This window comes from Malus sylvestris, chromosome 15 (genome assembly GCF_916048215.2).
Source record: "Malus sylvestris chromosome 15, drMalSylv7.2, whole genome shotgun sequence".
Classification (NCBI taxonomy): domain Eukaryota; kingdom Viridiplantae; phylum Streptophyta; class Magnoliopsida; order Rosales; family Rosaceae; genus Malus; species Malus sylvestris.
Genome location: NC_062274.1, coordinates 2,036,538 through 2,050,999, shown reverse-complemented (window position 1 = coordinate 2,050,999; position 14,462 = coordinate 2,036,538). Strand labels below are relative to the sequence as shown.

The following is a 14,462-nucleotide window of genomic DNA, read 5'->3' as shown; positions in this document are numbered from 1 at the left end:
TGAGTTCGTTTAGAAGTACTTTTTAAAATGATTAAATTGTCTTTGGTGAAAATATTTTGAAACCAATTTTTAGTACAAATCTAAAACTTCTTCCAAAAAAACACTTAAATCGAAAATTGATTTCACCATAAACGTTTTAAAAGCATTTTCAAACGATCCCCTTTCCCACCGATATTCCCCATTTCCTACATATGGGGAGTTTTCCTTTTTGTCAATTGCTGATATTAATGTTTTGATTCTCATCAACTTATTCTCCCTATCCAAAACTGAATCCCTAACTGCTGCCGCCGTGAGTTGCCAGAAAATATTTGGGCCAACATGTTTGCGCAATTACCGATTTGGATCAAATTGTTACTGAAGAAAGTAAAGCGTGTACAACTTCTTGGAAGCCCAAAATAATAAACCGAAAGACAACACTCATATGTACAAAAACTTGCAAAAGTGAGCATTACAGAAACTAAGAAAACCAGTCTAGATTTTGCTTAAGAGCAGCACCAGTTTACTTGTTCATACTTGACGTTGATGTTTCCTTCCTCCAAGGCCATCAGCTTTCAGTGTGCCTGGGATGCCAATCCTTTTCTTCCCCCAACGGCCCCAAGACACAAGCTTTAGCTCTCTCCCGTTTGCACAGAATGCTGAAACAGGTTTTCCAGCGCAGAATTTCGACATACTCAAGATTTCATCACTTCAGCTACTTAAACACGAGAACGCAAAGCTCACATCCAGAATTCATTAGTGAATGAAAACACCTTGTATAGGATAATATCCGGCTCAAATCTTAGTCTTGCAGAACACAAACAGATGCATTATACACACTACAAGTTCCACATCACTTGTTCATGCAACAAAGAGCAATGCAGGGACGCAAGGATTCGAACCTTGATCTTCTCAGGTACACCTTGTAACTTTTACAAATTACAAGCCTGAGTGCTCTACCATTTTGAGCTACATCCCTCTAACCTAACCTAACCTAACCTAACAACAAATGCACACACAGCAGAGTATAGACACAAGTAATGAAACGAATCAAACACTTTGTTATTCACCGTTTTTTTCTTTTTTGCATGTTATCCATGTTTTAAAAAACACCCAAGAGATGAGAGACAAAACAAATCATGCGGCTAAACCTATTCAGGCAGTACAAAACTTGATCGGTGAAAATCTTCAAAACGATCAAATGATGCATGACGGAAAACAATGTTAAAAACAAACAACAAAATCCAGTTCAAGAGAAATGTCGTAGTATGAATTCACCGCAATAAACCCAAACAATGGGACCGACAATTAGAACACGAAATAAAACAGAGTGCTTTTGATGTAGCAAAATATCATGCATGTCATTTAGCAATAACAATTAAAACAAAATCAGAGAATGGCTTTAACTTACAATGCGAACCAAGCATTCCTTCATTCCCCTTACGTGCTTTGACCTTATTTTAGCTTTATATTCCAATTCAATGTCTTTAGACGCCAATTGCAGACACCCATCAATTCACTGCAAATTATTGATGCACTTCATGCGGCTCCTTTCAGAGTTAACCCACAATTAAAAATATTAATCACTTTGATTAGTTAAAATGTTAATCCAGGAACATTTTCATCCCTATCTTCACGTTGCACATACAAAATGACATGACATTTACATTACTTTTTGAAATACAACCTGCACACCAACAACGTCACCAATAGACCAGATATAAAGCCAAATTGGATAGTGATTAAATTAACGATAGAAAGTAAGACATCACCTAAGTTACATCTGCACGACATCTTCAATGAAAAACAGGGAAACAATGAACTCTATAGAAAAGAACCGAACTCCACGACATCTTCAAAGAGCAGTTCCATCAACATGAATATGACACACTGCACTCATTCATGAAAAGTAAAATCCATACTGCATAATCATATCCCAAAAAATACTGCCAGATAGTTCACATTTAAACACCAACTCTATGAGTTTCTAGCAAGGGCCCTCTGCAGGAATGCATCTCCACATAGCTGCCAGACGTATGAACTTTGACAAGATAACAAATAAAACGATAACTTGATAAGCCAGAAAGCATGAACCTCTTAATCTGTCTTAAACTCCCAAAAGAATTCTGGCCGGCCTAAGTAGAAGACAATGAGTCAGTCCAACCCCAAACTCCACGATAATTAAGATTATTCAGCACAAGACCACTGCAAGAGAACATAGTTGTTGAAACAAAACCAAAATTCACGACAGTTGATGTAACAAAACCAGAATTCATCACTTCGGTCCACGTATAGTGCCATCTTGAAAATCAAAGCCATGATGCAACAAACTCCATTTTATAAGCAGTCCATACTCCTCTAGGATCCAATGAAATAAGGCTCCGCCCCATCACTGCATACATTTAGAATCACATCTTACAGCGGTTTAAAGAAAAAACTACTCACAAGAAAAGAAGCATCATACTCCCTCCTGAAATCAAACCACAGGAGGGTAACTGTGTTTAAAGACAACTGCATCTGAAATGAAAATGCCGGATCTTATCCAAGGAAAATTCTTTAAATTTAAATAGCCAAACAAACTTCAGCATCTCTCAAATAGTTGTGAATCCCATCAGTCGTACATCAGGCTGTGCAGTACTTGAACATAAACCAAGCCAAGATGCATAAAACCAGAGCCAGAAGACAATGAAGCAAAGAAGCGTAAACTGAAGAAAATCTTTCTATGAAAACAGTGAAGGATAACAGATGGATAGCAAACCAAATGTGAGGACGGTTCCATAAAGTAGACATACGATAGACTCCAAGCTAAAAAAATCTGCACGGCAAACAATCCCCAAGCAATACGAAATCAAATCATAAGCCAAGAACCCAAACCCCTTCAAAGAGCAGTATGCTCCCCTTCAACAAAGTTGAACCCAGACAGAAGTTGGGATGTCTCTGCATAAAAAAAGTACTCTCAAACATAGAGCAAATTTATAAACTAAAAAAATAAAATAAAATCATAAAGATCTCATAAGAACAACTTAGAATAGAAAAAAAGGCCAAAGAGTATCTGACTCCATCCTAAAAGCAGGCAGCCCCGTTTTTCATTCAACTGAGTGAGACAAAAGAGTTTGGCATCTGCAATAGAACAGTGACCGTATAATGGTTCAGCATCTCAAAAACCAAAAACAAATTCATAAGACAGGAACTCTGGAAACCCCCCTTTCAGAAGCAGCCCCACTCTCCTTCACTAAACTTGCACACCACGTACAAACTAATGTCGGGACGTGTCTGCATAGAAAAAACATTGCTCAAACAACTGAAGCCAAGCAAAGAAAAGAAGACAGTAAGACAAAAGACCCCCTCTTAAAAGTCAACTGCTCCCCTTTAATGAGTTTGACTCGATCCAAAATAGAAAGGCATCTGCACAAATAACTCCTCAAACAATTTCGCAATGCTCTAAGAAATACGAGATCAAGAAATAGACCAAGAAGTATTAACCCCTCTTTAAAAACAGGCAGACCGTTGTCATCCAACACTCTTGAGACTTCATAAACAGGTTATTTTGAAATCGATCTGCAAAAAACATTGTTCCAATAACTGTTTCAGATCTCAACCAGGAGTACGATATTATATCAAAAAGCAAAAACCACTCAAACCCCCTCAGACTGCCCTCCTTCCTCTGCTTGCCATATACGGATGGAGGATAGAATGTGTCTGCATACAGAAACAATGCTCAACTCATGGCGCAAGATTGGATACAACATCTAAGAATGGACATTTAAAAGATAAAGGAAATCCCCCTTAAAAGCACCCCTTTCCCCTTGAACAAAGTGAGATTCCATATCCAACCTAGATTTAAAATGCATCTGCAAAGAATATTGTCCAAATAATTTCAAAAGCTCTCTGAGAATAGGAGATGAAAACTTAAACCAATAACCACGGAACCCCATTCAGAAGCAGATAGCACATCTTTCTTTGACCGAGTCAGACGTCATAACCACGAAATTTTGGGATGCATCTGATATGAAACATTGATCATTGATCAAATAATACTAAAGATAACATAAACCCAAGAAATAAGAATTTAAATCATAATCCAATAACTAATCAAACCCCCTCTTGGAAGCAGCTTGTTCTACTTCAACAAAGTTGGACCTCATTTACAGACGAGTTGGAAAGTGTCTGCATACAAAGACATTGCTCAAATAATAGCGCAAAACCATACTCTAGGATAAGAAAACAAAAACATACGGCAACAGAACCCCCGTCAATATTCACTGTTCTCCTTTAACAAGGAAGGACTCCAAAAACAAGGCGCTTCAACGTATCTGCAAACAAGCAACTGGGTAGGCACAAATTGCTCAAATATAGAACCAAACAAAGCCCAAGAATAGAAAACTAAATCAGAAGCAAAAAGAAAGAACTTGAACCCCCAACTAAAACCAGCGCATTCTCCTTCAAAACGTGAGATTCCATGAACAAAAAACATACCATCTGCAGAAAAATCATTGCTCAAAAATGGTGCTAGATGGTAAAAGCTTTTGAAAAAGAAGATAATAACCCATGAGCCAAGAAACACCAAACCCTCGTATACAATCATGCAGCCCTTTTTCCTTTGACTGAGTGAAACTCCATAACAAGAAAATTTTGGGATGCATCTGATAAAAACAGTGATCTTTGATCAAATAATGATTCCAGATGGCATAAATCTCAAGAATAAAAAATTAAACAAGTCAAGAACCACCCAAACCCACTGTACAAAGCTGTTTCCTTCAACAAGGTAAGAATGTGTCTGCATACAGAAGCATTTTATTCTTAGACAACGTAGAAAAATCTATACTAAAAAACAAATTAACAGGATTATAAGACAAGAGAACCCCCTCTTAGATATCGGCATGCACTTCTCTAAAATGCGACTCCTCAACAGACACTTAAGACATCAACATACACAGAAGTGGGAAGCTGTCCGCATGAATAAACTTACTCAAATATATCACCAAAGTAAAGAAACAGAAAAATAAGTCAGAAGACAACAAGCATAAAAACCCCCCTCAAAACAGCTTGTTCTCAGAAAACAAAGAGAGACTGCATGAACATACATGAGCTATTCCGCCAAAAACACTGCTCAAACCCAAAAATAATAAATCAAGATATATACGTATGTGTGTGTGTGTATATATATATATATTAAGACATAAATTGGAGCAATCCATTTTCCTTAAACTACCAGTCAATTTAAATTTGATCCGTAAAACATTGTTCATAAGCCAATAAATAAATAAATGTGAAAAAAGAAGCATCAAACCCATCTTAAGTAACAATCTTGCTCCTAAAAGACGCAATAATCACCTGAATACATACAGAAACCAACAAAGTCGTTACAGACTGGAACGAGCACAAAGATACGTCTACAACAACAAAGCCTTTTCCCACTAAGTGGGGTCAGCTGTACAAATATACTTCTATAAACCAAATTTGATTGAAGAACTAAAAACAGACCTTGAGGACAAAAATCAGAATCTGAAAGAACCATACACGTTCCAAATTTACTGAATTTACTGTCAGTCAATAGAAGGGTTAAACAAGAGGAAAAACATAACATGATTTTAAACAAAAATTCACGAGTTTAAGATTTTTTTTTTTTTAGATTTAAATAGCATATGATCCGACCTCAAAACCATCAAAATATTAGTCGAGTAAGATACCTAACCCTCCTGCCTAAACCATCGATGCTGATTCAATCTGGTAAACAGGGCATGAAAATTAACAACGTCGTTCCACTTATTCAAAAGGATGGGGATCAAAATTTCTAAGTTATTATGAACTTTTGGAAGAAAGAAAAATGTAAGAGGTAACCCCCAACGTATAAGGTAAAATTAATGATCTTCCACTCCGAATCAAAACCCTAGGGACACGATATCTGGTAAACAGGGCCTGAAAATTAACAACAACGTTCAACTTATTCCAAAGGATGGGGATCGAATTTCTAAATTATTATGTTACAAACTTCAGAAAGAAAGAAAACGGAAGAGGTAACCGATGTGATGCAAATGCATAGGTAAAACTGATGATCTTTCCCTCCGAATCGAAACCATAGCTAAACCAGTTACTGGATCCAGACCACCCTGGGACAAGAAATCAAAAAACCGCAAAAGCAGATCAAGAAGATAAAACGAGACCTCAATCCAACAAATTGGAAATCATACCAACATCATCAAATCTTGTCCGGGAGACCGGGATCGGTATAAAAATCCCAAGAATTCACAACCTTCAAACGTATTAACTTGGTAGAAAAAAGGCGTTACAGACTGTAACGAGCTCAAAGATACTTCTACAACAACAACAAAGCCTTTTCCCACTAAGTGGGGTCGGCTGTACAAAGATACTTCTATAAACTAAATTTCATTGAAGAACAAAAGCAGAGGCAGATTGAACAAAAGCAGAGGAATGTTAAAGGAAGGACATTTAACAGAAACAATAAACCAAGAAGGGTTAAAGGAAGGACATGGGAATTAGACATACAAAAAACAGAATCTGAAAGAAGACTACAAGTAAGAAGGTGGATAATACCATACGCGTTCCAAATTTACTGACCTTAGTATCTGTCAATAGAAGGGTTAAACAAGAGGAAAAACATAACATGATTTTAAACAAAAATTTACGAGTTTAAGATTTTTTTTTTTTTTTTTTAAATTTAGATAGCATATGATCCGACCTCAAAACCATCAAAATATTAGTCGAGTAAGATACCTAACCCTTCTGCTCGTCGATGCTGATTCAATCTGGTAAACAGGGCCTGAAAATTAACAACATCGTTCCACTTATTCAAAAGGATGGGGATCGAAATTTCTAAGTTATTATGAACTTCTGGAAGAAAGAAAAATGGAAGAGGTAACCCCCAACGTATAAGGTAAAATTAATGATCTTCCGCTCCGAATCAAAACCCTAGGGACACGATATCTGGTAAACAGGGCCTGAAATTTAACAACAACGTTCCACTTATTCCAAAAGATGGGGGGTCGAATTTCTAAATTATTATGTCATAAACTTTGGAAAGAAAGAAAACGGAAGAGGTAACCGATGTGGTGCAAACGCATAGGTAAAATTGATGATCTTTCCCTCCGAATCGAAACAAAAACTAAACCAGTTACTGGATCCAGACCGCCCTGGGACAAGAAATCAAAAAACCGCAAAAGCAGATCAAGAAGATAAAACGAGACCTCAATCCAACAAATTGGAAATCATACCAACATCACAAAATCTTGTCCGGGAGACCGCGATCGGTATAAAAATCCCAACAATTCACAACCTTTAAACGTATTAACTTGGTAGAAAAAAGGCCATCGCCAACAATCCAGCCAAACCCTAAAAACACACCAATAGCACTACAACGCAGAATTAATCAATCCCAAAAAGTAAGTCGAAACCCGGAGAACTTAAATATTTAAAGGGAATTCAACCTTCAATCATCGTCAGATGACTGGGATCGAAAAATTTTAACCTGGAAAGAGAAATCGTCATCGCCAGGAATCCAGCCAACCCTAAAATCACAACCATAAAGAAATCTAAAAACGCAGATTCAACACCAGCACAGAGCGATGAAACCTGATCGCTGACGCCACACCCCTCAAGGACGCCATCCGAACAAGCGAGTTGGGAAGATGCCTAAGGGGGTATTTATATGTATAGTGAGTGAATACGAACGGCTGAGATTAAACCGTGATGGAAACAATGGACGGTGGATATTAAGGTAGAAGGGGTAAGTGATTCGCTGTCAACACGGTTTCGCTTAAGCCGGTTATTTACGACTTGAAACCAACGCAACTTTTCTTATTTTTAAAAATATTTATTGATTTTTTTCCCAAAATATATAGTAATAATTTCCTTTTGTGGTGAGGTAAGGTTCATGTTTTGGACTATGACTCCTTCCTACACGTTTTTTTCCCTTGTCATTGCTACACGTTATTATTATTATATTGATGATTTTTTTAGGATCAAAACTTTGATAGGTTTGATAATTATGTTTATATGTAATAAATATATTGATAGGTTTGACGTAGCTTAATTATGACCATACAAAACAGGAGAGTACGTGAAGATACGGGAAGTGGGAGGGCAGAGAATCTGCCTCCCACACACATACCTACTCAGATAAGTGTGGTTTGGAAAGTTTATCAAGAGAGATAAAATCTTATGTGTTGTTGGACATGGTGGATAAGGGCGAAGAAACTTTCTCTTTTCTTTTGTGGGAAGGAAGAAAAAACTAGAACATGAAAAAGGACAAAAATCATTGTAAACCGGGCTGCTCAACAACCCGGATCCGATCAATTTTGTTGTCTGAAAAAAGTGATTTTACCAAGCTCACTGGGCCGCAAGTATGAAACTTATAAAACTGTGAAAACAATAAGCTAAACCAAAGCTCAAATGTACCATTCACATTCATGTCGTGTTTGTGTTTAAATTGATCAACACGTAAAACGATAAATTTATAATACACCGCTTTAATTTGAATTGGTTTTCAAAATGAGTTATAAAGTTCCCTTTCAAGTGCTTAATCTAAGTTTTGCGGATAAATGGGGTTTTGGGAGGGTTCTAGCCTTCTAGGGTGCTTTGAGTAGTTAATCTTCTATGTTTAATTTTGTTTAGTACGTTGTAATTTTTTGCTCTTTTAATATTGATTAAAGAGTTATTAGCTTTGTAATGTTTGGTCTATCGTTTAGCCGAGCGAATAAGTCAACTTCAAAGTGGATTTGTTGTGCACGTAGTTCGTTATGACCCATGGGCACCTGCCTCTGTTCCTCAGATACAATTTGATCCTTCTACAGTCAAATCTCAATATGTGGAAAGCCTTCGATATCTTCCTTATGAAAACATCAATTTTTATTTGGGTAAAGACGGTATCTCTTTATTCTTCGTAATATTGATCATATTTCTTATTCCTATTTGCATTTCAGTCGAACTTCCTCGTATTGGAGCTTTTGAAAGTGTATTAATTTATATATTTTGCCTCTAAACATCTAAATCTAAATTAATTGGGAAGTTTTTTTTGTTTCAATATAGTGCAAATGTGGCACATACAACAATGCCTATTCCCTCAACTTGTTCTAAATTCAACATCGTTGAAATCCCTATCAATAATACCATAATAGGCTGGAATAGTAGAAATATACCACACCAATTCATTATGTATGAATGATGAGGTACCAATAGATAAAGAGCCAATTTCAAGATTTAATGGAGGGTCCATCTTTAATGAGGATCATCAAAATAAGTAAGAATACTATTTCTACGAAAAATATCATTATGGGCATTAATTCTTTCTCTCGTTCTTAAATCAATAAGCTTCGTCGCCAAGTGATCTTCGTAATAGAATAGTCATGTCGATACGTCTGTGCTTGTTTGGAAAGGTCGTCACAAATGATTCAAGTATATTGTTCACGGTACATAAAATATTCAGGGACAATATCAATAATGCAGTTCATCCAACTAAGTCGTTTTTTCATGAAAGTTGCCGTACAAAAATTAAAGAGCATTTAAAACAAAAATTAACCATGGTTAATATAAGACACCTGGCAAACTACTAGGAGGGAGATGAGCACCCACCAGAAACTTGGAGTAAATTATAATCAAATTTGATGTTTTACACGACACGTTGCAGGACTTCAAATCATGCATTTAGACAGGTCTCAACACTTAAAACACAAGAAAATATAAATAAGTAAATTTGAACACGACCGGTTATGTTTTAAATCTGATAAAAAAAAATAGGTTTCTAAATAGTAATGTTTTAAATCTAAACTTATGAGGTTAAATGTGACCGTTGAAAAAATGCTTACCCTTGGTTGCCAAATCAATTTCGAAGTTAGAGGTCATGGTGTCCCTAGGAACCGTTAAGTTCTGAAGCTTTCTCCACACCGTTCGACTTGTAAGAAGCAACACTGTGCCTTGTCCACTTGAGGGAACCCAACAAATCATTCTCAATGCAATCGTACCTGTAAATAATCCATACGCGTCAATTCCACATTAAGATAAAGGTTTGCAACACCATCTCCAGCAAGATTTTTGAAGACCAAATGGGAGAACTCAAGTCTTGAAAGAAACTTACAATTTTGCGCAGAGCTTATCAACAAGCGTAGAAAGATTTAAGATCCTGATTTTCAACTCCCTAATTTCATCCGGCGAATACTCGTCGAAGGGCTCCTCTATAAACTTAGAAAGCTTCTCCATATTTGACTCAAGCTGCTGCTGCTGGTCCTCAAATAAGTTTTGTTTTATGGTCCTTTCTTCTGCCGTCATTTCATTTTTGCATAGATCTTCGCTAAACATGTAATATGCAAACGGATAGGAATATGAAATAATCTGCCTTGATCTGAAGAGTCTGTTGAGTACATTGGTTGCCCAGCTAAAATCCGTACGTGTAAATTCTCTTTCTACCAAATGCGATATTTTTCCTTGTATGCTTTGTTTCAGCTTTGATTCAAGCTTAAGAGAATCGATATGAGCTTGATAACGGTTGTAGTAGTGAGTGTAACGAACAAGATCGCTCTTGGCTTGCTCAAGAGTCATCTCCTCGTCTTCTTTGAATCGCCCACAGCTGTGACCCGCGATGGACTCCGCATTATGCTCGTAACCAGTTGCGCCACCACAGAGCCAACTGTCAAAACACGTATAGAAACAAACTTTAAGGCACTATTATAATATTATCAAATGCACTCCATTCAAAAGAAATGGCAGCAACGATTCATCAAAAAGAAGAGTGACAGAATTATGGAAGCTCCATTTTGATTCAATGAAGATTTTGAGCCACACTCTGTCTTACAATACTGCTTATCGCAATGTTATAGAAGATGACATGTACATTACTGAATGCTTTAAACCAATAATTTTATGTCCAAACCCTACTCTATAAGCAGCCAGTCTACGAAAAGTCACACATCAACATAAAATTCACCTTTAGCAAGCAAATCCTAAGAAAAGGATCCTACCCCGGTAGAGTTTTGAACACTGCCCGACCATCTAAATGTACGAAATATTCCCCAAACCAGCCCCACAGTTCCATAAACGTTAGGGCACAAGACTAAACAAAATGCAGAAAATATATACAAACACTCACCAAAAATGTTGTCCGCAGACACAAGTAACTAGATTGCATCCTCCATTCTTTTCAACCAGCTTGTGACACTTTGGGCAAGGCTTCGTATTGACTGCAATATAATTAACCGTCTCTGATTCATCTTGGCACTTCTGACACCATAGTTTCCAAATTTGACACGAACATGGGGAGTGTGCTTCAGATAAGCAATTAAAACAGAATTGAAGCGCACATGCACATTCAACCTCGCAAAGTTCATCTTCCTCGATGCGTATGGCATTTCCGCAGTGGGGAACACTTGGGCACCATTTCACCATTCTATTATCATCTATATATGATTCGAGAAGAAAACGCTCAAATTTCTCTGCTAGATTAGGATCTCTTGCACTGACTAGATTTCTGATAATGGATTCGTCACAAATAGCATTGCATTTATGTGCCATGCATTTAATGCGTCTACTCTGCCCGTCATTTATTTTCACAATAAAATGCTCTGTCCAACCTAAGCACAATTGTAGACAAAACGGATTCCATTAAAAGGAAACTATAATCACAAAATGCGTACATTGCGTGAAAAAGTATAGAAGATGCAAAGGAGAGTACTTACATTCGTTGCAGAAGCAGTGACCGCAATCCATGAGTGTCACCTGACCAGCTGGAATTTCGTCCATGCAAATACCGCACATAACCTCAGAGGGCAACTGTTGTGAGACATTGCTATTGTGCTCCACCAACGTCACACCTGCTTCAGCATACAATCTATCTTTCCCCTTATCTACAAGCACCGCAAGCAGATTGTCAACATCCCACCGATAATGGATGAGTAAGGTTCGGGCATGGTTTTCTTTCGATGATAGCACATCCATTACCCTCTGCACGTCGTCCTTCTGCACATTTTAATGCCACATTTGATATAATTCTATTAACAAATACATAACCACCGTAACATCATACAAAATTATCCAAAAATAATTTACAGAACTCCATACCTGTGCAGCCAAGAGAGATTCTTTCGGAATGACCTGTAAATACAAATTAAGATGGCATCAGTAATTGAATTCAGGACTAGAACTTTCACAGTTTCAAAGTATCGAAAAAATCATGATGCAGATAAGCTAAATTGCAGGCAACAAGAAATTAATTTGATTTTAAACACAGAAAAATTGAGAGAATATGATTCTGTTTCTCACTCTCTGCATCAAATTAAGAAACCGAAACCCCGAAAGAAACCCAAATTTCACTAACAAGGACAAAAACACAGCTGCAATAAACCACATTCTCAGCAACCAAACAGGAAGCACACCCCTTTTGTGGTTAGCGATAGAATTCGAGAAAAAAGAAAGGAAATTTCCTCCGAAAATCTCAGAAATTCGCAAAACAAATAAAATCCCGGGAAAAGAAATTCACAAAATTACGATCACCTAACAACGAAATTAAAAATCATCGCTACCTTACTCCTCGGAACCTCAGGCGGGAGAGAGTCGTCATTCTCGACGTAATCCAACAGCTCCATGTTCTGGCGATCATCCTCGTCGTCGTAATACTCCTCGTCCTCGCTACTGACGTAATAATCGTCCTCCATTTCTGTATCTCTCTCAAACCCAAAAATCAAAATTGGAATTGCAGACGATCAAAGATTTTCACTAGGCCTGATCGACGAGGGGAGGAAGAGAAAATTTTCCGGGAAAATGAAAAGAAAGAAATCTTCGTGGGGAAGTAAAACCCCTTGAAAGATTTTATCTTTTTTTTCCTTTCCTTTTCTTCTCTTCCACCTTCTCCCGTCAAGAATGATGAGAGAAGAAAGGGGAGAGAGATAGGGCAAATTTAAACGAAACCGAAAAGGGATTTATATATATTGAATAGTTCCTCGTTTTAGATAATCTCTCCCGCGGAGGAGATCAGTCTTTCCTTGAAATAAAATCACGGGATAATGGCGATGTTTAAGGTATGTCTTACGATGGGATGGATGACTAATTTTTACTAATTTCCCTTTTCTAATTTTTTAATTTTTTTTAATTATTTCCATTTTCTACACAATTGGCTTCTCGTCAAACCTAATAGCATGAGTTTGTAATTAAACATAGCGTTAAAGTAATTGTTTACATGATTAATAAGCTAAGTGGATAAATGATTTATTGTTACCTAATTTTGAGATCAAATTAAGCACGTCATGAGCTCTTAAATTAGTAGGTGCCATGCTCTCAAATTAGTAGCAAATCACTTTGCGAGACCACAACCTTTGAAATCACAATGGGCTCGTCATTCACTATTATGGCTTATCTTACTGTGGATGCAAATTTTCTCCTCCTCGATCTTGGACGATTTTGCACTTACAAAACAACTAGCACCTTAGGTTAAGGCCAAAAGCCTCACGCGCCCATGATGAATGGGGAGGCTTTGGCCGAAGAACCTCCGATGCCAAAGTTAGAATTTTAGAGAGAAATAGTGTTTAGAGTATTTGGGATTTTTTGTAAGAGAATTGGAATGATCTTTTGGTGAAAATGGGAATCTATTTATAGGGATAGGAGTGGCCGGCCTAGCTAGGGTTTTTGTGTTTGATTTAGGTTTAATTAGCCAATTTATTTGGCTATTAAACATAAAATGAATGTTTTGGTGGTTTTTGGAATTAATTGGCTAGTTAATTAGGGTAATTAAAAAGGGGAAAATAGTGGAAAAGGTGGAGAATAAGATGGTTTACTTTTCTTGATGGGATTGGCCGGCCACTTTAGTAGTTTTAGGTTTGGATGGGTGTTTCAATTGATAATTAAGGGATTGATTAGGTAATTAATCCCTTAATTAGTCAATTATTATGATATTAGGAAATATGAAAGGAATAAGTATATTATTTAGCTAATTGATTGGCTAAATAATGAAATGGGAAATATATGAATAAATTAGGTTTTAAATTGATACCTATTTTGGGCACTTTTGACTTGGTTAAGGGATAATTGTCTGCTGCTTGCGCGTAGGAATCCTTGTATGCCTCAAGGGTAGTTTTGTCTTCTTTTGTCAAAAATTCACGTGTCGCCTTGTGATTATTTTTAGCTCCACACTTACCACTTTTCTTTTTTTTGGAAAGTGGGATCCAAAAGGATTGCCAACGAGAAGTTTTTATCAAAACAAACATACACTTACAAATAAAACAAAGGCCTAATTTATTCCTAGAAACAAACGAAGAACGGGCCTAAAAACAAAGAAAACACAGAAAATGAGCCCAACAACAGTGAAGCCCAAACAAAAACGAACATAAAAGAAACATCAATTGTGCTCTCCAACGCTAATCCTAGAAGCAGCCACCCATCCAATCCTCCATCCACCGCCAATCATCACCTCTACAGGCGCGACTTGCACACAACCATCAACAAGAGATAGTCAACGAGAGATAAGCCAACCTTCGAAAAGAAGCTCT

General features: G+C 37.1%; 1 protein-coding gene and 2 long non-coding RNA genes across 4 annotated transcripts; 1 reads left to right on the top strand and 2 right to left on the bottom strand.

Moving 5' to 3' along the window:
- Positions 1 to 321: 321 nt before the first annotated feature.
- Positions 322 to 7,623, bottom strand: LOC126603801 (uncharacterized). Of its 2 annotated transcripts, none has more exons than XR_007616400.1 (3): positions 7,182 to 7,623; positions 1,388 to 6,140; positions 322 to 635 (listed from the first exon to the last, which is right to left on the bottom strand). It is a non-coding gene; the product is annotated as an uncharacterized LOC126603801 (long non-coding RNA). The 2 variants fall into 2 exon arrangements; XR_007616401.1 differs by lacking the exon at positions 322 to 635 and having other exon boundaries at positions 1,547 to 6,140; positions 7,182 to 7,502; positions 7,548 to 7,587.
- LOC126603802 (uncharacterized) lies at positions 5,853 to 7,279 on the top strand. The gene is made up of 2 exons (XR_007616402.1): positions 5,853 to 5,993; positions 7,035 to 7,279. It is a non-coding gene; the product is annotated as an uncharacterized LOC126603802 (long non-coding RNA).
- A 1,916-nt stretch (positions 7,624 to 9,539) lies between the features above and the next one.
- On the bottom strand, positions 9,540 to 12,940 carry LOC126603790 (probable E3 ubiquitin-protein ligase ARI2). The gene is made up of 6 exons (XM_050270750.1): positions 12,504 to 12,940; positions 12,043 to 12,075; positions 11,661 to 11,940; positions 11,075 to 11,555; positions 10,067 to 10,615; positions 9,540 to 9,953 (listed from the first exon to the last, which is right to left on the bottom strand). Exons 1-6 carry the CDS (start codon positions 12,633 to 12,635, stop codon positions 9,842 to 9,844), a joined length of 1,587 nt encoding a protein of 528 aa, XP_050126707.1. The 5' UTR covers positions 12,636 to 12,940; the 3' UTR covers positions 9,540 to 9,841.
- Between the last annotated feature and the right edge of the window lie 1,522 nt (positions 12,941 to 14,462).